The sequence below is a fragment of the Myxocyprinus asiaticus genome, chromosome 33, assembly GCF_019703515.2.
Source record: "Myxocyprinus asiaticus isolate MX2 ecotype Aquarium Trade chromosome 33, UBuf_Myxa_2, whole genome shotgun sequence".
NCBI lineage: Eukaryota > Metazoa > Chordata > Actinopteri > Cypriniformes > Catostomidae > Myxocyprinus > Myxocyprinus asiaticus.
In genome coordinates, this window is record NC_059376.1 from 9,056,042 (window position 1) to 9,079,845 (window position 23,804).

The window sequence follows — 23,804 nt, forward strand, 5'->3', positions numbered from 1 at the left end:
CTTCAGAGAGGTAACGAGGACTTGTTTAGCGTCTCACTTTGGTTGCGTTTAGTTAAAAACAAAGCTTTTTTAGGTCACTGTGTCAAGTTAGACGTAGTTTGAAACTTAGAAAAACATGCCTTGAGAACCCTGCATTAGGCATTGCGCTCCGTCCAGCTGTGTTTGAACACAAGAATGCATCCTTATCTTGTGCTGACATTGTCAAGCAAGCCTGAGTGCAGTTTGTTGTCTGTATACTGAGCGTTGCCTGTATAGCTGGAGTTCTGCTTACTGCCCCCTGCTGAAAACAGGTGGTACTTCAAGCTTGAATTGCTCCGATGGTAGGAGCATTCCTTATTACAGTCCGATAACATGAATAATTGTGTACATTTTTTTAATGCATCATTTTTAATATAATTAATCGCACTGAATTAATCAATCTTATCGCATTGACCGAATAATCGATCATCGGATGGATGGATGGATGGATGATGAAAGGATGGATGGATGGATGGAAGCAAGGTGGATCAATGGATAGATAGATGGATGGATGGATGGATTGATTTATGGACGGATGGGTGGATGGATGAATGGGTGGTTGGATAGATGGATAGATGTTAGTCTGATCAAAATATAAAGCTCTGTAAGTCAGAACAGGCTTAAGGCCTTTGCGGAGTGACTTTTAGAAATTTTAGTGTCAGTTTATAGAATAATAGAATGTAACACCATGTTGTCAAGCCAACATAACTACTGCCAAACATGTTCATTTAAGCACCATCACACGCATCCTGTTGTAAATGAGTTGTTTTTTTTCAGCGCTCGTTTTTTTTTTTTTTTCACGTATCCCACCACTGGTTTGGAACTCCCAGCTCTTTTTGAAGCTTGGCCTACGGCTATATCCTTCTCCACAGATTACACGCTCTTGCGCTCGACAGTGAGATGCAATGCAACTAAAGTGAGATGCTACAAAAGCATCCATCTAATGCATGAGGAAATAGATCAACAACTTAAAATAGTGCAGATGGAATTAGGCCAAAAATTGGGTTATGTTCAATGAAATGGAAATAAAACAAGCAATATTTTGACTTTGAAAGACACATTTTGTATTGTCTAAAAATGCTTCACTTGTTTGGTGCCACAATATATGCATATGATATAATGTATTTGAACTATCTGCTTTGTAAAATGCATTAAATGTTATTATATTTATAATTTAAAATGTATATGTACTAAATTATCTTTATTTAGGGGCCTCTCTCAGTAAATATTGATATGTGATTAATTGCAATTAATTCAGTCAATTAACTGGCACATTATTTATTTAATTTGATTAAACATTTTAATTGATTGACAGCCCTAATATATATATATGTATATATATATATATATATATATAGTGTCAAAACATAGTGTCGATGGTGGAACTAATGATCAGTTAGTTTATTATTAGATAATTAACAAATAAATAAGCATGTTTAAAATTGTTTATTAAAGTTAAATAGTAGCAATCAAATGCATTAAAAAAGCATCTGCCAATTAAGTTAAAGATCTCATTAGACAGTGGACCACATGATTGCAACCAATGAACCTTGAGTGGATTGTAAGACACACACCCTTACTCATGATGACCAGTGAACCAAATAGGTGTGTTCGACTTGAACTGCATCTCGATTTGCCGATCGGCGAGATTTGCCGGTTGCAGTCGGTTGATGAGTTGAAAAGAGTGCAGCCACGCCGGACACTTTGTGCTTCCAGTCACATGCTAAACCCACACCAGTCACGGAAGATCACACGATGTTTGCTTTCTTTATTACAGATGAACTGGAATTCAGATAGACAGACAGATGTTTGAAAATAACCAGAAACATTGTTCGTTTGAAAAGGTTATGTGCTGCTTAATACAGTGCCTGTTGTTTGTATAAGAAGAAAGTCCAATAAAGGAGTCAGTATTTTTAATCATTTTGAATTTTTTAAAAATGTTTTATGAAAAAACATTATATTACTATGACAAACATAATATAGCATCATTAGCATGATATAAACATGATGTACTGTTATAAAAACACATGTTGTGAGAGTTTTCGCAGAACTGGACGTGTCAGAATAAACACCATGATAATGGCATACTACCACTCTACTCTTATAAATGACATAGCAGAAGTAGGAAAGTACTATGTGAAGTATGCAATTGCGACCGCAGCCCATCAAACACGTGTCACGTTGTGAGTCTGGCCAATCGTGAATGAGCTGTGTCGTCATCAGAGCTTGTGCAGCTGCTCTGGAGTGACTGCACCAACCGGCTGCTCTCGAATTGCTCTCGCGGTACTTTGATGGCATACGTAACAGTGACACAGTGGTGGCGCCGGTTCAAGTTGGACAAAATTCCTAAACGACATGCACTGCTTCAAGTACAGTGCCGATCGGTCTGCGCAGCACTGCATAAAGTCGAACAAACCTAATGTTATGTTTGGAAAGATCATGTAAATTACATTGATGTTTGAGTTAATTTCTGTATCCCAAACCTTCCATTTGGCATTGATAGTAGTCTTGTTGGGAACCATGTGTTTTAGAAAATCTAGTTTGTGCTTGATGTTGGAATCTTATAAGAAAATTCCTTTTAAGAACCTTTGGCATTTGTTCAAAATGATGATGGAAATTCCAATAGGAATCCTGTTCAAATGTCTTATCGCATTCCTTTAGAATGTTTTGACTGCAAAATAATGTATATGCGGGTGAAGGAAGTGCACTGTTGTAAATCTGGGCTAATAGGCAAAAGCTCAGTTTCACTCCTAAGAAAAACTAACCCATGAACAGGAGTTGCAGGTATCCCATTTCTTAACTGTGTCCTTGAGGAAGACACATAAATCCAAGTTGTTTCAGGCAGACAGTCCTGTAAGAAGCTAAAAGAGTCTGATAAATGACAACGTATACAGAAACTATTCAGAGCGACATGGAGTGGCCACTAGAGAAGAGTCATGTTTCCTGAAGTTTGATGAAAATATAGTAAGGTCAAAACTACTCTCTAAAAAAGTATCTGCATAGTGGTTTTCCTGTCCAAAATAACAGGAAATGATGATAAAGTGAAAGCGTAACAGAAAAAAGTTGACCTTCAAATGTTGTGTTCTTTTAAATGCTATCTTAATTACCAGAGGAAACACCAGTGTGGACACCACACCAATACAAACAACTATACTGTATGTTTTTAAGGTGAAATATTTTATAAAATAAAATAAAATGACAACACAAAAATACTGCAGTGTAAATTACTTTTTGAATTATTTAAATCATGCAGGTTTAATTCTTTAAGATAAGTTCGGTATATTGGTCAACAAAATTTTGTAGAGTTGGGGTACTCGAGTTCGGACACCAATTTTAATGGACTTGGAGTTGTCACAGACTCGGATGCATTTTTACTCGGACTCGAGCCTTTCGGACTCGGGATTTTTTTCCGAGTCCAGCTGAGTCCCTGGCATTTGTGATGCAATGAAAAATCAAAATCAAAACTAAAATAACAAAAACAGAAATAAATGAACACATCTCTGTCTGCATGCAGCTGTAGTGGTGTGTACCAGTGTCCTGAAAGTTCTCTAAAAAATGTAATTACATCCCGGTTTCAGCTGGTAGGCTCATTGATTTTTTTCTTCTTAAATTAAATATCCTCATTGTTCTTCTCGCTATTGTCTCTGGTATCGTTTGCAGAGAAGTGAAGCAATTTCGTTGCTTAGCATGTTGATTTGACATGATACAAGATACTTTCATTTTAGTCTTTCAGCTAATAAGCTGAAATGTATCTGGTTACCATGGCAGTGATGTCATGTGCTTTGCGCTCGCACTCTTTGTCGTTCTGTCAGTCAGCACAAGTTAGAAATCCCCTGGTTCAGGCTGGTCATGAGCTGGCCCAAGTTGGCAATGAACTGGTCTAAGCTGGTCCTTAGCTGGTCGACCAGCTACCATGTTCCAAAAACCAGCTTGACCACCATGAGCTGGTATGGCAAGCTGGTAGCTGGTCTACCAGCATGGAGCAGCTAATGACCAGCTAGACCAGCTAGACCAGCTTGGACCAGCTCATGACCAGCTTGGACAAGCTAGAATCCAGCTACCATGTTCCAAAACACAGCTACCAGCTAAAGCTGGATTTTCCATTAGGGAAGCACTTAAATGTTTAGATGTGGGGGTTGTATTTTTAATTTTAGGTTCTAATGTTGTGCACCTTGTGTTAAAATGTGTACCTGACATGAGATTTTATCATTAAACATGCAATATGACATCATATGGATGGAATTGGCTACATGGAATTTTTATATTTAAAAAAAGGTCAAATGTGGTTAAATCTTGAAAAACAAAATATAAAATAAAATATACATTTTCACAAACTATATATACAGTTAAGTGCAGAATTCTACATGTCCCTTTTGTTTTGTAAGTTTTCACACCCCTTTCAGAATTTATACAAATATAAGAAATAAAAGATCTTATTTTTTTATGCAGTACTGCTCTTCAGAAGCTACATAACAAAATTTACTCTAATTTACACAAATCATCCTGTCCAAAAGTTTGCATCCCCTTTGTTCTTGGTTCTTGTGTTGCCTTCTTGAGCATCAATGAATCATTGCACCTTTTGTAATAGTTGTGTATGAGTCCCTCAATTGTCCTAAGTGTCAAAAGCTGGATGTCAATATCATATAGCCACTGTTGGGAAGAACTGAAATCTGCGGAAGATGCAGGGAAACCAAAGAATGGACAGTTGTAAAAGAGCTCTGTGAAATTTACTTTGGTTGGTATTTAAAGATTTCATAACAATTGCAGACCAACGCGGCTTCCGCTCAAGCAAATATATATATATATATTAAAAAAAGATCTTCGACGGCAGCTATTGCGAGACGCACACAAACGCATCAGGGTTTCAGGTGTACGAGCAGCGTTTTCCATGAATTAACTAAACAATACTGTCATATCCGTGTTAAATGGACCTTATATTAGCAGTGGGCTTTTCCAGTGTTTTTGGATGTAGCGTTTGCAGTCAAATCATGAGATATAACTTCTCGGCGAGTGCTAATTACTACTGTGTTGACTCATTTGTATGTATTTTCCCAAATCAGTCGGCAGATAGAGATCAAACTAAATTTGAAAGGACAAATTGAAAATGAAGTAGAAATAAAAACTAAATTAACATTTGAAACAATAATAACCCTGGTTGTAATGACTAACACAGCTTTCACTTTCTTTAGTCTATGTTTGAGTGGAGGAGAAAAAGCAACAAATTATTTAAATGTCAACAGAACGCAACAAGAACTGTGTTGAAGGACAGTTTTTTCTTCATACACCTAAAGCATATGCTTTAATTCTGAAACCACTTTGAAGTGTGTTCAACAGGATACTAATCATAAAATATATATGTATGAAAGGCAACAGAGGTGTGTTTGTTATATTTATATTGAAAAAATAGTTTTTTCTTAGTTGTGAAGGTTAAAATAAGCTTAAAATATTGATGTTGAGTTTACAGTTACAATTTTAATTCAGATTCATGAACAGATTCATTCAGACTCGACTCGGACACTGCCTGCTATGGACTCAGCCTTGAGTCCGACTCAGCTCCTTTTGGACTCGGACTCGATTGTTTAAAAACTTCGACTAAGGTGGACTCGAACCCAAAACTGCTATTTTGTAAGTTCAATTCTGTCAACCTCCTCTGTGGTTTTGGAATGTCATTTGATGACAAACCATCAACTATAAATGTAGAGTAGTGTGAGGGCAAACATTGCGTTCACAATAAAAAAAATAAAAAAGTATTTTATTTTATGAAAAAATATTTGTGGTGAGTATGAAAACCTAGGAGTTTTAACACCTCGATAAACGATGGCAATGTTTACATATTAATCATTACATGTACAAGATAGTAAAACAAGACTTAAATCTTCATTATTAGCTGCAAAAAAGGGCCACATTAAATGCAATTTTTATTGCGAGCCACGACAGAAATACCATCAATTTTGGATATTTCTGCCAAAATTTCTGCTAACATTTAAACCGGCCTTAGAAGTAAACCTGTCGTTGCGGAAAAAGATACTTGAACTGCAACAAATAGCTTTGTGTTTACGAGCTTATTGGCAGTCACCACAAAAATACATGTATGCATTGTCACTGTTTGAGAACACCAGATTACCACCAAGCTTTGGCCATTATAAACTGCACTGAATGCGCAGCGGATTTAACTCTACAACCAGTGATAACAAATAACAAGAAGACAAATACTGAACGAGTAAGGCAAAGGAAGCTCTTTGTACAACATACTGTCCTTTTGCGCATTGTAGCCCAAAGTTGATATATTTGATTTCAATCGGGATTGTGGTTGTATGTTAGTCCCTTGTAGTTACATGTTGGCCACCTTGGTACTTTCTTTGGCTTGGCGCATTCCATAAAGCCACTTGATAACTCGTGCATTTCTCTCAATTATGGAAACACCGTAAACAGGACGTTCATCTTTTGCTGCCTCTTCCTCCTCATCGCTATTAGCCGTGCGCTCAGATGCCGGCGCACTGGCACTACGGAGGCGTGAAACAGACACAATGTCGGAACCTGGTCTTGCTAGCTCCTCTAAATCTGATGGGTCTAGGCCACAATAATTAAAGAAGCGTTCAAGCTCCGCCCCTGCTCGCGAAAAGCAGTCGCTGACATCTGATTTTGAACGCGTCAGTGAAGGACGCTTCCTGAAGCTTGCTGAGGAATGGCGAGTGATGGCTGGAGATGGTGGTGATTGGAAATCATTTTTGACCAGGAACGGAGCTACTGGGTTTGGAGTAAGAGGGGCAGGAGGTGCACATGATGCTGGTTCAGTGTTTGGTTTTAAGGGAAAAGGTAAAGAACTGAATGGGCTCAATGGAGATTTAGAGGTAGGTGACATTGGGGCAGGACTGCTTGGTGGTTTAATAGGTCCTCGAGTGACATTCGTAACATTATGAAGCCGTTTGAAGCCAATTGGGTTTTGATTTGGCTGTGTGTAGGGTCTAAGCAAGCGCAGAAGTTGCGTTGGGACCTGCGGCGTGGGCACCTGCACCGGTGGACGGCTCTGCAGCTGTGGTCTACTGGCCATCCTCATTTGAGGTAACTGTGGCCTGACATCGACTCTCCGCACTGTCATGATAGGACCTCCATTAGTTCCTAAAGCCTCTACTGCAGCTTTTACTTGACTTGTTGTAGTCGACCCAACAGGAGGTTCTTCCATTGCACTCAGTTGGAGAGTTGGGAAAAGGGGCTTGCATGGGTCAGTATCATCCTGGGCTTTCCAAGTGCTGTTGGATTGCGAAACAACTGGCACAGTTGAATCACTAACACCATCGATCAGTTTGCAAAGATGCTCCAGATTAAAGGGTGAAGTCTCAGACTCACTGGGTCTCACAGGTAACTTTCTTGTTGGCTGTTGAGTACCTGGTCCATTTTGGCTGTTGCTGGAGGGACAAGTGACTGGCTGATGCTTCTTCAAAGCCACCTGTTGGCTCTTGACATACTTGGCCTTGTCTGCTTCCAGGCGTTCTACTGCACTCGGTTTTCGCATCCCAGGAAATGATTGGACTGGACAATGGATCTCTGTGTTACGACTTTGGGTGCCAGGAGTTCCAGCCAACCTCATTAATCGCCGAGACGGCTGTAGAGTGTCAATTGACATCCTTGGCAACAGGAAAACTCAGCTGCTATGTTGGCTCCTTATTCACTTCTTTTCCTGCACTGATTTGCTCAGAAGCAGATAAACGGGACTTACAGCCAAAATACTTTCACATTAACTCAACACATCTGAGTGTCTGGATTCATTTATTGATACCTGAAGAAACAAAAATGAAAATCAAATACAGACAATTTTAAAGTTCAGATCATACAACATCATACAAGAGAGTGTACTCTTCTATGCACATACACTCAGGCCCGGATTAAGGACACACAGGGCCCTGGGGCTATAGCAATCACAAGGGCCCCCCTCATGGTCTATCTTGGTAGCATATCTCAGCCCCTTTCACACATGGAACCAGGTAAATTACAGTAAAATTGTCAGGTTGCATTTACTGGCATGAGCTGTTCCCACATAACATCAGTATTGAAATTTTTTATATAGTGTCTCATTAAGGGAAATTGCTAGAGCAAAATTTACCAGTATTTTCAAAAAGGTTGTGTTCACACACAACCTCTAACCTGAAAAATGCTGTACATTTTCTGGAAAAGGCTGTGTGTGAGAAAGAGGCTGTTTGCTACAGAGTTGTTGTTGTTGTTTTTTGTTTATTTTTACAAAACTGTATTTCACACAAGCAGTGCTTGTCAAGCACACAGCGGAGCAGCATTCATTATGCATAGTAACTATTCCAGATGGAGCTCTCTCCTGAAGCATTTGTGACTGGCAGTGTGAGGCTCTCCTGCAGCATTTCATCTGAGGGTACGCACAGAAATCTGACAAAAGCATACATTTATATCTAGCGGGGAACAGGGGCATGCTCCCCAGGTGAGACACACAAACCGTTCAATTCTGGTGACTTTGAGAGAAGCATTTTTTCCCCTAGGGTATGTGTGGCATTCATGAAACTATTGGCAAAATCATTTCTTAAAGACAGAAGGGTTCTCACGTTAAAAAGCAAGATGCAGCACAACAAACAGAGCAGAACGCAGGTGTCTCAAGATGTGTTTTTAACAGATAAATTCCTTTTAACCTGACATGGTGTCTAAAAATGCAGCGTTTCAGTGAGAGATGCTAAAACACAGTGCAACGTGACGCAGTTGTCTAAAAGACATCCATCTAGCAAACGTTTACATGGTAAACGACCGAAAAACCGCATGAGCGGACACAAAACCACATTAGATGTGAACAGCTCCTTGTTCACACAGCACTTGCTGAAATTTCTCAAAGTTGTCTCTCAAAAATACAGCCTTTTATTTCAGTTGATTGTTGGTAAATATCCACTTTATTCATCAGCACTGTTTGTTCCCTGTGTTCGTAAATATCCTGATACTGTTTCATTGAGTGAGAAACCGCTCCAATAGATTCCATGAGAGAGCGGTCAGAAGGAACTGGACTGAATCACGAAATCAATTCAGGCCATTTTGCAAGCTCATTTGGCCATTTCACTGAACAGAACTGAATGAATGATTCATTCATGAATCGCTAGTTCTTTTAAACAGCCAACAGAAAGACAGGACATGTCATTATTGCTGAACTATTCTGAGAGTAAATGTTTCTCATGTGTGCTTATGGTATGCATGGACATTTGGACTTTCACTTTTCTGAACTCCGCTATTTCGACACGTTCTAGCCACATTTCCGATGTACCAATGGGTAAATGAAAGAGGTGATCCCAGATTAATTACGCAAGTTGAAATGTGATTTTCATTGGATAATGAATGAAAACAGTCAGGCAAGTGTTCCAATCATCGCTTTTTGTTTTTAACATTAAACACAAACTTATGACTTGTCAATTAAGAATGCAACCAACAGTAATGTAGGACTCCTGCCCTCTGCAGCCAGTCACTGGGCCCCCTTCATGATTGGGCCCTGGGGCTTCAGCCCCGCCTAGACCTTATGTTAATCCGGCCCTGCATACACTTAATGTTTTGTAATAGTTTTTATAAACTAGAATTCTTTTTTTTATTTTTTTTTATTTGGAATGCCCAATTCACACTACTTAGTAGGTCCTCGTGATGGCATGGTTACTCACCTTAATCCGGGTGGGGGAGGACAAGTCTCAGTTGCCTCCGCTTCTGAGGCAGTCAATCTGCGCATCTTATCACGTGGCTCGCTGTGCATGACACCGCGGAGACTCAAAGCATGTGGAGGCTCATGCTACTTTCCGCGATCCACGCACAACTTACCACGTGCCCCATTTAGAACGAGAACCACTAATCTTAACTTTACTTGCCCATGCATGCAAGTCACCATAACAATGCTAAGTGGATGTTTCCAGGTAATTTCTATTAGGGTTGCCAACATTTCACCATGCGAATATGGGATGCTTGTCCCTCTCAAGCATCTCATCAGTAAAATACGGGACAATAGGCATTCTTCATTCAGCCAAACAGATGTTTCATTTTCATTTTCGCTGGCCAGTTGGAGGAAGTCCGAGCTAACATTAGTTTCTGCCAGCGAGAGGTCGTTAAACGCTTGACCAACTCATCTGGCTCTAGGAACTGAAAAAGTACTTATGTTGTGTTTGAAAAAAATTCATTAGTCACTGGGGCAGACTCTTGTGGTCTTGTGACCAATGAGCTTCTTCTCACATTGAAGAACTAACCAGACATTATGCTCAACATGTGAATGTTTTTCTTAGCGAACACAAAGACACAAACATGGATTGCAATCCATGCATTATAATTTTGTCACCGAGCATTTTATTCTGGGGTTCTCCTACACTTAAATGACTAATAAAATCAGAAAACAGGCAGAACAGTCTGTGTTTATTGAATGTAAATAATTTTCTCACTGAAAGCTGCGTATAAACATATTGTTTTGGGGATTGCCATTGAAATTGCAAGTGTACAATAGCACACATTGAAACGGTAACTCCATTAATCCTAATTCGCACCTTGATTCAGTATATTACATTTGCTGATGTTTACACGGTACACCTGTTGTTATTTTGGCAAGCTTCACTTGATAGGCAATCGGAGAGAAAGACAGAAAACAGAGTAGTTTGAAGTTGGCTAATGAGATGCCGACTTGAGGTGTTTGATTTTTAACACATTGCTGAGCAGTTGCTAGGGTGTTCTAGGTAGTTTCTAAACAGTTGCTCACTGGCACAATCAAAAGAGGACATCCCCAAGTCTCTATGATTTGCTGATCCTTAGATATGCCTCGGATCCTTCAGATATGATAACTTAAGTTTAATACTAACATCACTATTACTATTGCTATTGCTCATACTTAGATTTAAGGATGTGAACAAACCCTTAACCTTATTGATCAATAGTAACAGTTATTCATGGCTTAGTGGACACCACTAATGAGCTCTGCAGGCTGTTGATGTATGTACCAGGATGGGTCAAGACCATTATGGAGCCATTAGCAATGGCTAAAATGCTACCACTTTCTTCTACATTATTGATTAATCTCACCTTCATCACTATTTTATACAAATTACATGAAATAACCTCCATAAAATCTGTCCAAATTTGTCCATTGAAAACCTTTACATTGCCACTATTAAAGGGTTAGTTCACACAAAAATAAAAATTCTCTCATCATTTACTCACCCTCATGCCATCACAGATGTGTATGACTTTCTTTCATCTGCTGAACACAAACGAAGATTGGTAGAAGAATATCTCAGCTCAGTAGGTCCATACAATGCAAGTGAATGGGTGCCAAAATGTCGAAGCTCCAAATTCCACATAAGGGCAACATAAAAGTACTCCAGACAACTCTGGTGGTTAAATCCATATCTTCAGAAGCAATATGATAGGTGTGGTTAGAAACAGATAAATATTTAAGTCCTTTTTCCTTCACTTTTACTTTCTCCTATTTTTGGTGATTCACATTCTTCATGAATATCACCCCCTACTGGGCAGGGAGGAGAATTTATGATAAAAACATGACTTAAATAGTGATCTGTTTCTCACCCACACCTATCTTATCATGTCTCAAAAATGGATTTAACCACTGGAGTCTTTTTTTTTCACCCATTCACTTGCATTGTATGGACCTATAGAGCTGAAATATTCTTCTAAAAATCTGAGGGTGAGTAAATGATGAGAGAAGTTTCATTTTTGGGTGAACTATCCTTTTAAGATACATCATTCTTAACTAGGCAATACAACATGACTGATATGGAAACATATTTTTCCATGGTTGTGACATGTTACCCGTTTATTTAGGAATGTGACCTTAGGAAGAAACATGACACCGGTTAACTGAAGTCACTGGTTAACCCTTTTGGATGTTTCAGACTGGATTTTTGTTTAAATGTTAATAAATGACAGCAGTGCTGCATTATAAATGGACTAAGGACACTTGCTTAGAGGTAAAGTGCCACAGTGGATGTACCAACTCATTGTCTAAATGTTTATCATTCCTTTAACACAAGGTTAAAGTGCACTTGCTTTCTCCTGTATTGTTGTTTACTATCTATTATTCCTTCCCTTTCATTCTATCTGCTTTTACTGTACTTCCATTGCCTCCATCAATATACTGTATCTATTCAACCTCATTTTCCCATATTTATCTCATTATAACACACAACAATGAGGTTATCATTTAAGTAAACAAGAATAATAAAAACCAATCCATAAATAAGAAACCAATCCCTTAAGGCAAGAAAATAAAATCTAAACAAGAAATAATGTAACACAAGGCTTCATTTACAGATTCCAGGAAAAGGTTAAGACATGTCTCTATATGATACGGAATAATCTATAATCAAACCAAAAATTACAGGCAATTAGGTAAAGAAGTTAATATAGATGTGATGAAACAGTACAGTACAATACAGTTTTGAATTTGTTGTGGGCCCCCCCTGGACTTTTGGGCCCCTAGAATCGTTACCACATTTCGCCACACTAGCAACGGCCCTGCACACATACACAGACAATATACACGTACAACCACACACATACAGTCCAAATACATACCTGTGACTGCCTCTTGAAACTCAACAGCACTGGCTTCCTCTTTAACTCGGAAAAATCTAGATATCTCCACTGAGTTGGGTTGTATATATTCCTTTACAGCAGGAATTCAGCGAGAAATGTCTTTGTGAGACAAGTGTGTTTAAATGACACAGAAAGAAAGCCAGATGGATGATGCACGCATGTGTTTGTATTGGGGAGAAAGCAAAACTTGCCAGTCCAGTTTGACTTTCTTAAGCACTCCTCCTGGGCTATTTTTTTCTTCTCCTGTCCAATCAAAAACTCAATCCACATACCAGGAAGTATCTCCCATATGCCCCTAGCCTGAGCCACCTGATCACAAAAGGAAAGAGCAACCTTGGCCTTGAAAATATATTTATATTTGTTCTCACTTGTAATCTATCTATCTATTGCTGTGTGTGTATAAATTATATATACCTGTATATATATATCTATATATATACACACTACCGTTCAAAAGTTTACGGTCACTTACACATTCTTTATTTATTTTTTTTCACATTTTAGAATAATAGTAAAGTCATCACAACTATGGAATAACATAAATGGAAATATGTGAATTATGTTGTGACTAAAAAAATCCAAAATAAATCAAAACTGTGTTATATTTTAGCATCTTCAAAGTGGCTACACTTTGCTTAGATTTAGCATAAATGTACTCTTGACATTTTCTCAACCAACTTCTTGAGGTATCACCCTGGGATGCTTTTTAAACAGTATTGAAGGAGTTTCCATCTATGGTGGGCACTTAGTGGCTGCTTTTCTTAATTATTCGGTCCAAGTCATCCATTTCAAAAACCTTTTTTTTTTTTTTTTTTTTTAATAAAATTTTAGTTTTGTAATTAAATAAATTAATATGTTGGCACAATTATATTTTTGTCTACAAAACTAATTTCAAACATTTAAGCATACACCTTCAGATCAAAAGATTTTTAAGATCATGAGAAACATTTCAGTCAAGTGTTTCAAAACTTTTGAACGGTAGTGTGTGTGTGTGTGTGTGTGTATATATATATATATATAGAGAGAGAGAGAGAGAGAGAGAGAGAGAGAGAGAGAGACATTATGATGCCAACTTATGCCGTTATTTATATAAAAAAAGCAGAACTAAAATAGTGACAAGACAACCAAATGCAGGTATTTCTTGATTTGTAGTGATTTGAATGTAAACTTAATCTTTGCTAATACAGCAGATATAGCTGTTTTGGGGTGTTGACATGCACTCATTTTTTTAATTTTTCTATATCTATCTATCTATATATACAGGTGCATCTCAATAAATTAGAATGTCGTGGAAAAGTTCATTTATTTCAGTAATTCAACTCAAATTGTGAAACTCGTGTATTAAATAAATTCAATGCACACAGACTGAAGTAGTTTAAGTCTTTGGTTCTTTTAATTGTGATGATTTTGCCTCACATTTAACAAAAACCCACCAATTCACTATCTCAAAAAATTAGAATACATCATAAGACCAATAAAAAAAACATTTTTAGTGAATTGTTGGCCTTCTGGACAGTATGCTCATTTACTGTATATGTACTCAATACTTGGTAGGGGCTCCTTTTGCTTTAATTACTGCCTCAATTCGGCGTGGCATGGAGGTGATAAGTTTGTGGCACTGCTGAGGTGGTATGGAAGCCCAGGTTTCTTTGACAGTGGCCTTCAGCTCATCTGCATTTTTTGGTCTCTTGTTTCTCATTTTCCTCTTGACAATACCCCATAGATTCTCTATGGGGTTCAGGTCTGGTGAGTTTGCTGGCCAGTCAAGCACACCAACACCATGGTCATTTAACCAACTTTGGTGCTTTTGGCAGTGTGGGCAGGTGCCAAATCCTGCTGGAAAATGAAATCAGCATCTTTAAAAAGCTGGTCAGCAGAAGGAAGCATGAAGTGCTCCAAAATTTCTTGGTAAACGGGTGCAGTGACTTTGGTTTTCAAAAAACACAATGGACCAACACCAGCAGATGACATTGCACCCCAAATCATCACAGACTGTGGAAACTTAACACTGGACTTCAAGCAACTTGGGCTATGAGCTTCTCCACCCTTCCTCCAGACTCTAGGACCTTGGTTTCCAAATGAAATACAAAACTTGCTCTCATCTGAAAAGATGACTTTGGACCACTGGGCAACAGTCCAGTTCTTCTTCTCCTTAGCCCAGGTAAGACGCCTCTGACATTGTCTGTGGTTCAGGAGTGGCTTAACAAGAGGAATACGACAACTGTAGCCAAATTCCTTGACACATCTATGTGTGGTGGCTCTTGATGCCTTGACCCCAGCCTCAGTCCATTCCTTGTGAAGTTCACCCAAATTCTTGAATCGATTTTGCTTGACAATCATAAGGCTGCGGTTCTCTCGGTTGGTTGTGCTTCTTTTTCTTCCACACTTTTTCCTTCAACTCAACTTTCTGTTAACATGCTTGGATACAGCACTCTGTGAACAGCCAGCTTCTTTGGCAATGAATGTTTGTGGCTTACCCTCCTTGTGAAGGGTGTCAATGATTGTCTTCTGGACAACTGTCAGATCAGCAGTCTTCCCCATGACTGTGTAGCCTAGTGAACCAAACTGAGAAACCATTTTGAAGGCTCAGGAAATCTTTGCAGGTGTTTTGAGTTGATTAGCTGATTGGCATGCCACCATATTCTAATTTTTTGAGATAGTGAATTGGTGGGTTTTTGTTAAATGTGAGGCAAAATCATCACAATTAAAAGAACCAAAGACTTAAACTACTTCAGTCTGTGTGCATTGAATTTATTTAATACATGAGTTTAAATAATTTGAGTTGAATTACTGAAATAAATGAACTTTTCCACGACATTCTAATTTATTGAGATGCACCTGTATATATATATATATATATATATATACACACTGGCGGCCAAAAGTTTGGAACAATGTACAGATTTTGCTGTTTCGGAAGGAAATTGGTACTTTCCCCAAATGGCATTCAACTCATCACAAAGTATAGTCAGGACATTACTGATGTAAAAAAACAGCACCATCACTATTTGAAAAAAGTCATTTTTGATCAAATCTAGACAGGCCCCATTTCCAGCAGCCATCACTCCCAACACCTTATCCTTGAGTAATCATGCTAAATTGATCATTTGGTTCTAGAAAATCACTTGCCATTATATCAAACACAGCTGAAAGCTATTTGGTTTATTAAATGAAGCTTAACATTGTCTTTGTGTTTGTTTTTGAGTTGCCACAGTATGCAATAGACTGGCATGTCTTAAGATCAATATTAGGTCAAAAATGGCAAAAAAGAAACAGCTTTCTCTAGAAACTCGTCAGTCAATCATTGTTTTGAGGAATGAAGGCTATACAATGCTTGAAATTGCCAAAAAACTGAAGATTTCATACAAAGGTGTACACTACAGTCTTCAAAGACAAAGGACAACTGGCTCTAACAAGGACAGAAAGAGATGTGGAAGGCCAGACGTACAACTAAACAAGAGGATAAGTACATCAGAGTCTCTAGTTTGAGAAATAGACACCTCACATGTCCTCAGCTGACAGCTTCATTGAATTCTACCTGCTCAACACCAGTTTCATGTACAACAGTAAAGAGACGACTCAGGGGTGCAGGCCTTATGGGAAGAATTACAAAGAAAAAGCCACTTTTGAAACAGAAAACAAAAAGAAAAGGTTAGAGTGGGCAAAGAAACACAGACATTGGACAACAGATAATTGGAAAAGAGTGTTATGGATCTTTTTCTTGTGATTTGCCTCAATCCTGGTGGCAGAGGTTGAATCCCAGTTGCCTCTGCATCTGAGACCATCAACCTGTGCATCTTATCACGTGGCTTGTTGAGTGTGTTGCCATGGAGACATAGCACGTGTGGAGGCTTCATGCTATCCACTGTGGCATCTGCGCTCAACTCACCACAAGTCCCACTGAGAACGAACCACATTATGGTGACCATGAGGAGGTTACCCCATGTGACTCTACCCTCCCTAGCAACTGGGCCAGTTTGGTTGCTTAGGAGACCTGGCTGGAGTCACTCAGCATGCCCTGGGATTTGAACTAGTGAGCTCCAGAGGTGGTAGCCAGCATCTTTTACCACTGAGCTACCCAGGCCCCCTTAGTGTTATGGATCTTAACCCCATTGAGCTTTTGTGGGATCAGCTAGACTGTAAGGTGCGTGAGAAGTGCCCGACAAGACAGCCACACCTATGGCAAGTGCTACAGGAAGTTCGGGGTGAAATGTCACCCGAGTATCTGGACAAACTGACAGCTAGAATGACAAGGAGCTGTCATTGCTGCATATGGAGGATTTTTGGATGATAATTCTTTTAAGTAGTCTAAGTTGTAATAGTAATTTTTGACGTTATTAATGTCCTGAATAAAAGTACCAATTTCTTTCCATAAGAGCAAAGTCTGTACATTATTCCGAACTTTTGGCCACCAGTGCATGTATATATATATATATATATATATATATATATATATATATACAGTATATGTGACCATCATACTTTGGTTCAAGTTTATTTTCTTTTTTTCCTCCAATAAAGGAAAAACATCCTAAAAATTATATTAAGTCACAACTGAAAGCAGGAAACATCATAAGAATATAAAACAATCACCATTTCGTTTATAAAAATATAATTCTAACTTACAATCTTTTGATCTGTTTTCAAAAACACAAAGAGAAAGTCATATTTCTTTATTAAAACTCTCGTTTATGTGTTTGAGGTTTGAAATGTTAATATTTACATATCATACAGTTCATGAAGAGACATTTTTCACACGTTCTATTACTATGCAGCCTGTAATTGCCTTATGTTTGCAGTCTTTCACTATACTGTATGTAAGGAATATTATGGAACATTCTGTTGGTTGTCTCATGTTTCTTAAACAATATGTATGACAATACATGCTCGAATGCAGCAACTCAACATCATAGTGTTTGCATTTCAACAGGGTTCACTTGGTTACACATAAAATGCAAATTAAACAGCCCTTTTAAAACTAGTCAGACAAGCTACAACTGCTCAGCCCTTTTAACCCTTCGAAGTAGGTGGTTTTAGATTTAACTTAATGATTTTGAAATGCACTATGGCATATAATGTGATCTTTATTTTAAGAACCTCAACAACACTCTTTTATATAATTTTAAAAGAATAATTTAAGCTCAGATAATCAGATATTTGTAGAATGATTGGAAAGACTGTTCACCTAGACACAGGCTGGTTTGAAATAGCATACTACCACACAACACTGCAATTTATAGTATGGATCCACAAAAATTTAAAATGCAAAAAACCTGCTTTTATTTCCTAGATCTGGATGACACTTACTCAATTAATCATGCAAAATAGTGAGGTCATGTGACAACAATATAGCATACAGTACTATTGTTCGAAAATGTTTATCATTACATAATGCGTAATGCCAAAGTATTTTTCAAAGCAAGTCAGTCCACTCAGCGGCCGTCTTGGGAACGCTCCCTGACAGCTATTTTATACAAGCGGAATTAAAGCAAAGCTCCAAGACAGAAATCTAAAAAAACTGTTTGTCAAGATTAAGGGACATTTTTTAAATCAGCAGTAAATTCTGACAATATGGAAACAATTTGGTTCTTTAGCTCAGATCACGCTTAAAACATTGTTTATCAGGCTGGTCCAGCTATTGCGCATGCGTGCACTTGAGTTGACTGACGACTGAACAATGCGATGTCTGTATCTAAAAGGTGATTGGCTCTTTTACGATATGACGATATGATGTTGCGCAAAGGCTTCTGGTTTTAATAAACAATACATCACAAATAAAAAAAATAAAAAAAATCATTCAGAATGTTCAAATATACCGTCTATTTACCATCCAGCAACAATAAAAAACATCTTTGAAATATTAGCGGTCAATAGTGTGTGACTCTTTGATCTTCTACTGGTCACACGTCTTCTCAGAGTTCAGCGTTCCCTTGTCGTCATGCGCACAATGTCCGAGTTTCAGAAAGCAATCCAATCAAGCATTTACATGGCAAATATTTTCTTCTCGAATGGATTATAAAAGGTTTACACCACCCTTTACAATCCGAGTGACCTTTATTTAGGATTTGGCCAATTCATTCCGACTGATGTGGTTACATGAGACTTTTTTATTCGGACTGTGCTACATGTCTGATCACAAGCAGATTACTAGGGTCCATGTAAAGGCAACTATTGAAAAAGAGATCCTTATGGATTTAATAACCAGAGATGGACAAGAAAGGAGGGCTGATCTTCACTTAAACTGGTAAGTGCTTTTTGCATTGTTATAGCAACATCAAGAGTTTTCTAAGTGTAAATTAGGCTGGCTGGAGCATTCAGTGTCGGATCAAGTTTTGAAAAGTAACCGTATAACCTTACGAAACAAAATGTATTGCAAGCAACATTTAAATCGCAAATATTATTAGATAGCTTTTTTCCTGGTATTATAGACTTCCTTGGTTTTGGCTTTCGTGCATGGACGTGTTTTTAAAATGTCAGTTGGTAATATTAGTTGGCTGTGACCTAATGTATAATGTCCATAGGCATAGGGTGTCTTATTAATTGTGAAACAGTGTTTTCTTAATGGCATTAATTGCACTGCAGGTCTAGACTTAAAATGCATGGGCCGCCACTGACTTTTTCCAAGCCAAATTTGGATTAGAAATGTTCCTCTGCCCTGTCATAAAAAATAATGGCAGTAAATTTGACTAAGCACCCTTTAGAAACTACTTATTAGATAACATGTAATCACCTGTTTATAGAAGTGGTACACTGATGCACAGACAGTTAGATAATGTGATCTTTGTTCATGACTAAGCAGCTCCTTGGTATGGTTGAGTTTATTGAGCAGAGTGTTAGATCTTGTAATGTGATATAAGTGCACAGCAAGGTCTTTTAAAGCTGATGTAACTTGTATGCAACTTTTTCTGTTAAAATACTTTCTCCTATCCTAACTTAATATGCAGAGACAACTATAAGTAAGCCATTCATAGGTTAATTTTCTCGAAAGCATTCTTTCTCTCTGGCGCTTCCCGTGTTTGTTTTGAGTGACCGCTTATACCTGCCCCAACAACATTATTCAAACCAATGGCGTGAGTTGGGGGCGGGACTATCTCTTTGTTTCACCAACGGCAGACGGTGTGTATTCAGAAAGCTGTTTTGAAAACAGCGTTAATTTTAGCAATTCCGTTTGGTGGTGCACAAATTGCATACTTCAGCTTTAAAAATCCTAAACAGGAAAAAATCTTCACTTTTTAAAAATAGTTTTATAGTTATTTACACATTTTCTGTGTCATAGGCTATGTTTGGAATATAATACTGCTTACTAAACAGTGTTGGAAAATTACTCAAAATAAGTAATCCACAACAAATAACTAATTACTTTTCTAAAGTTATCAGATTACTGATTACTTCATTGAGAAGTAATCACATCACTAACTACTTTACTTTTTACTTTTTTAAACCCTTTTCATAGAAACGTTTGTTTTTCTGCTCAACAAATTCAAAATAATGTCTCTATTTTTCTCCTTCCTGTCACACACACAAATGCAGACAGAAGTACAAATGGACGCATGAGTTCACATTTTAAATGTAAGTATAGTATATAGTAAATATTATTTTAGAAATATGGGTATCCCAATTAATGTACTTAATGTAATTACTTTGAAATGAACTTAAAGTCAGTTACTGTAATCTGATTACAAGAATATAAAATGTAACACATTACACTAATTTTGATTTTAGATTATAGTAACTAATTATGTGATCAGATTACACTCAACACTGTTACTGAATCCTGTCCACTATACAATATACGTTTATATTATTTTTAAACAGTAGACATTATTGATAACCTCTCAAACAGCAGTATGCTTCATTGTTGTCACTCTGTTTATAGCATTACGTTGCATGTTTAATTCAGCGAGTGGCGTCCAGTTATTATCTTGAAAATAAAAGTGGTTATTTTGCATTTTTTATCCAATAGTCTTGAAATTTGGTTAACATCTTAACATTTATTTATTTAAAATTTTTTTGCACATATAAAAATACATTTCTAAAAATAAAATTCATCATTTTTTTGTGGTAGGGCCAGCAAAATAGATTTTTTTTTTACTCTTGAGCCCTAGTATACATGCTGTATACTGCAGCAATAGTAAGAGTAGTACAGAAGTATGCTATTCTGCACACAGCCTCATTCTCTCTGTCTCAGGCCAGTATGCAGTTCTTGTCTTTTCCACTGAGACTCCGTGTCCTTTTCCTCCTAAAACTTCCTGTTCGTCTTTTCTCCTCATCCTCTTCCTCTCTCTGTCCTTCCCTCACCCTCTCTCCACCCGTCAGCTGCGGTGGCAGAGGAATGCGCTGGCCTAGGAAAAAGCCTTCCTCCTCTGAGTCTGAGGAAGAGGAGCAGGTGGAGCAGGAGTCTTCGTGTCTGTAGCGGGAGGAGTGCAGTTTCAGGCTGCCATTCCTGCTGCCGTCCAGGACGCTGTTGGAGCGACGTCTGCAGTCCCCATCCCGGTAGTCCAGGGTGTCCAGACGAGGTCTGTCGCGCCGTGATCCTCTGAAACGCCGCATTCGCTTTTCTGTGGCAAGGTGGCTCCGATGGAAACCACGGTGGTACGAACCATCTGAAAGAGAATGTGATCGAATGAGATTTACAAACAACTTAAAGGGATAGTTCGCCCTTTCCGAAAAAACTGAAACTGAAAATTTGCTCAGCATTTACTCACCCTCATGTCATTCCAAACCTGTATGAAGTTCTTGTTCAGTGAAACACAAAAGGAGATGTTAGGCAGAATGACAGCCTCAGTCACCATTCACTTTCATTGTATGGAGAAAAAAAAGGTGCAATGAGAGTGAATGGACTGTGAATGGTTTAATTTTGTGTCCCATGGAAGAAAGAAAGTCATATGGGTTTGAAACGTCATGAGGGAGTTATGACAACATTTTTATTTTTGCATGAACTATCCACTTAATATGATCAGTTAGCCTCAATCAATCATGATAAACTTCTGTACTTTCCGGTTTTTGCTCCTTGGTTTCAGTCTGGCCTCAATACCACTGAACCTTTCTGTCAATTTTATTGAAACAATGAGAAACATTGTAATTCCAGATTTTGTGACTAAAAGAGCAGCAGGAATAGGGCTGGTTTGTATGATGTATCAGAAATGTGTCAGCCAGAAGAGATTCTGCAATTCTGCTTATACCATTGAAAATCCACAGCACGATTTAAAAAATCTGGTACCAAACTATAGCCTGTGTTGGTGATGGGTACTCTCAGTGTAGATAGATTCATTGATTATAATGTCTGTCTTATCCAGTTAGATTTGTAATGTTTTACTGTTTCTAGTCTTTTGTTTTTTACACAAGTGTTACTTACAGTATGTGTAGCAGCTGTTTTTGCAGTGATGACAGGCTTTTCATTCATTTGTTATGAATAATTATAAACAGATGTTATTTACAATGGATATTATGTATCATCAGTAACATTTTGTTTGTAAAAGGTTGTTTTGTTAACATTTGTAAATGGAGTAGGTGTCATGAGTGATTAAAAATTAAAAATTTTACAGCATTTATTTATATTGGCTAATGCTAATTTGTGAAAATATAATTGTCAGTTGAGTTCATGTTAGTTAAAGGGATAGTTCACCCAAAAATGAAAATTCTCTCATCATTTACTCACCCTCATGCCATCCCAGATGTGTATGACTTTCTTCTGCAGAACACAAACAAAGATTTTTAGAAGAATATTTCAGCTCTGTAGGTCCATATAATGCAAGTGAATGGTGACCAGAACTTTGTAGCTCCACAAATCACATAAAGGAAACATAAAAGGAATCCATAAGACAACAGTGGTTGATATTAGAACTGATATAAGTGTGGGTGAGAAATAGATCAATATTTAAATCCTTTTTTTTTTTTTTTACTCTAAAACTCCACTTTAACTTTGACTTTCAGATGTGAAAGTGAAACTAAACAGGCACCACATGTGACTTTCAGCTGTAAAAGTGAAAGTAAAAGTGTAGATTTACAGTTAAAAAAGGATTCGAATATTGATCTGTTTCTAACCCACACCATCATATCACTTCTGAAGACATGGATTTAACCACTGTAGTAGTATGGATTACTTCTGTTTGCTTTATGTGATTTTTCGAGTTACAAAGGACTGACCACTATTAACTTGCATTAAATGGACCTACAGAGCTGAGATATATTTTAAAAATATTCAATTGTGTTCAGCACATGAAAGAAAGTCATACACATCTGGGATGGCATGAGGGTGAGTAAACGATGAGAGAAATGTCATTTTTTGGTGAACTATCCCTTTTATAGAGCATTAACTAATGTTTACATACCCAGTTTTAATAAAAAAAATAAATAAATAAAATAAATATATATATATATATATATATATATATATTTGTTTATGTTAAAAATAACACCAAGATTAGTAAGTGCTTTAAAAGTATTGTTCATTGTTCATTTTAACTAATGCATTTCACAAATGTTAACAAATACAACCTTACTGTAAAGTGTTACCGTATAATCTTTTGGTTTGCATTCATCAAGTTCCAAATGAAAAGAGAAATGTATCAAATGAGATGAAGTGCCATTCATTTGTAGAGTATTTAATCCACTGGATTATCCAAAAATAAGCATTAGAAGATGGTTATGTAAAATATCAAACATTTTTGGCAGCAAAAATAACCATATTATTTTATACTGTAATATAAGATTTCGGTCATAACGGCCACCCCTAAGCTGAAAAGATGACTGCTGCTGCCAAAAGTAGAGACCTGAGAGGTCAACAGTCTCTTGGTAATGATGTTAGACAAAGATGTCTCTTCTTTAATAACAACCATCTCTAGCAGATAAAGTTTGCTCTTTAAAATCTTTATACTTGTAATTTCCTGTTTTACAAAGAGCAGGCAGAAAGGTGACTAATCTGTCTAGTAGGTGACTTATTTTGTTCAAACAAGGCTGTTGGGTGGCAAATGTTGCTAGCTTATAGCTGTTCTCCATGAGACACAACGTTGTCTTCCTCCAGAGGGCGCTTGGGGGCTCAGAGAGCGGAACACTACCCTTGACTGCATTCAAATCTCAGGACACTGTTAGTGGTGTTTACTACGGCAAACATCACTAATACTTTTCCAAGGGATCAGACTTTTGATTTTTACCTAGTGGAAGATAAAACAGTCTTGCATCAAGCCATATCTAGGAACCAGATCACA

The 23,804-nt window shown here is 37.6% G+C and overlaps 2 protein-coding genes across 4 annotated transcripts in view; both read right to left on the bottom strand.

Annotated features, from left to right (window-relative positions):
- Window positions 1-1,561: 1,561 nt before the first annotated feature.
- On the bottom strand, window positions 1,562-12,758 carry LOC127424684 (protein FAM110A-like). Its single transcript, XM_051670074.1, has 2 exons — window positions 12,577-12,758; window positions 1,562-7,795 (listed from the first exon to the last, which is right to left on the bottom strand). The coding sequence occupies exon 2, from the start codon at window positions 7,640-7,642 to the stop codon at window positions 6,350-6,352; it is 1,293 nt and encodes a 430-aa protein (XP_051526034.1). The 5' UTR covers window positions 7,643-7,795; window positions 12,577-12,758; the 3' UTR covers window positions 1,562-6,349.
- Window positions 12,759-17,257: 4,499 nt separating this feature from the next.
- The window catches only part of LOC127424678 (prickle planar cell polarity protein 3-B-like), a 74,783-nt gene continuing 68,236 nt past the window's right edge, over window positions 17,258-23,804 (bottom strand). For all 3 annotated transcript variants that reach the window (XM_051670063.1, XM_051670064.1, XM_051670065.1), the window contains one exon: window positions 17,258-21,200. In XM_051670063.1, coding sequence (XP_051526023.1) covers window positions 20,782-21,200 — 419 coding nt within the window. In that variant the 3' untranslated portion in view covers window positions 17,258-20,781. The remainder of the gene's footprint in view (window positions 21,201-23,804) is intronic.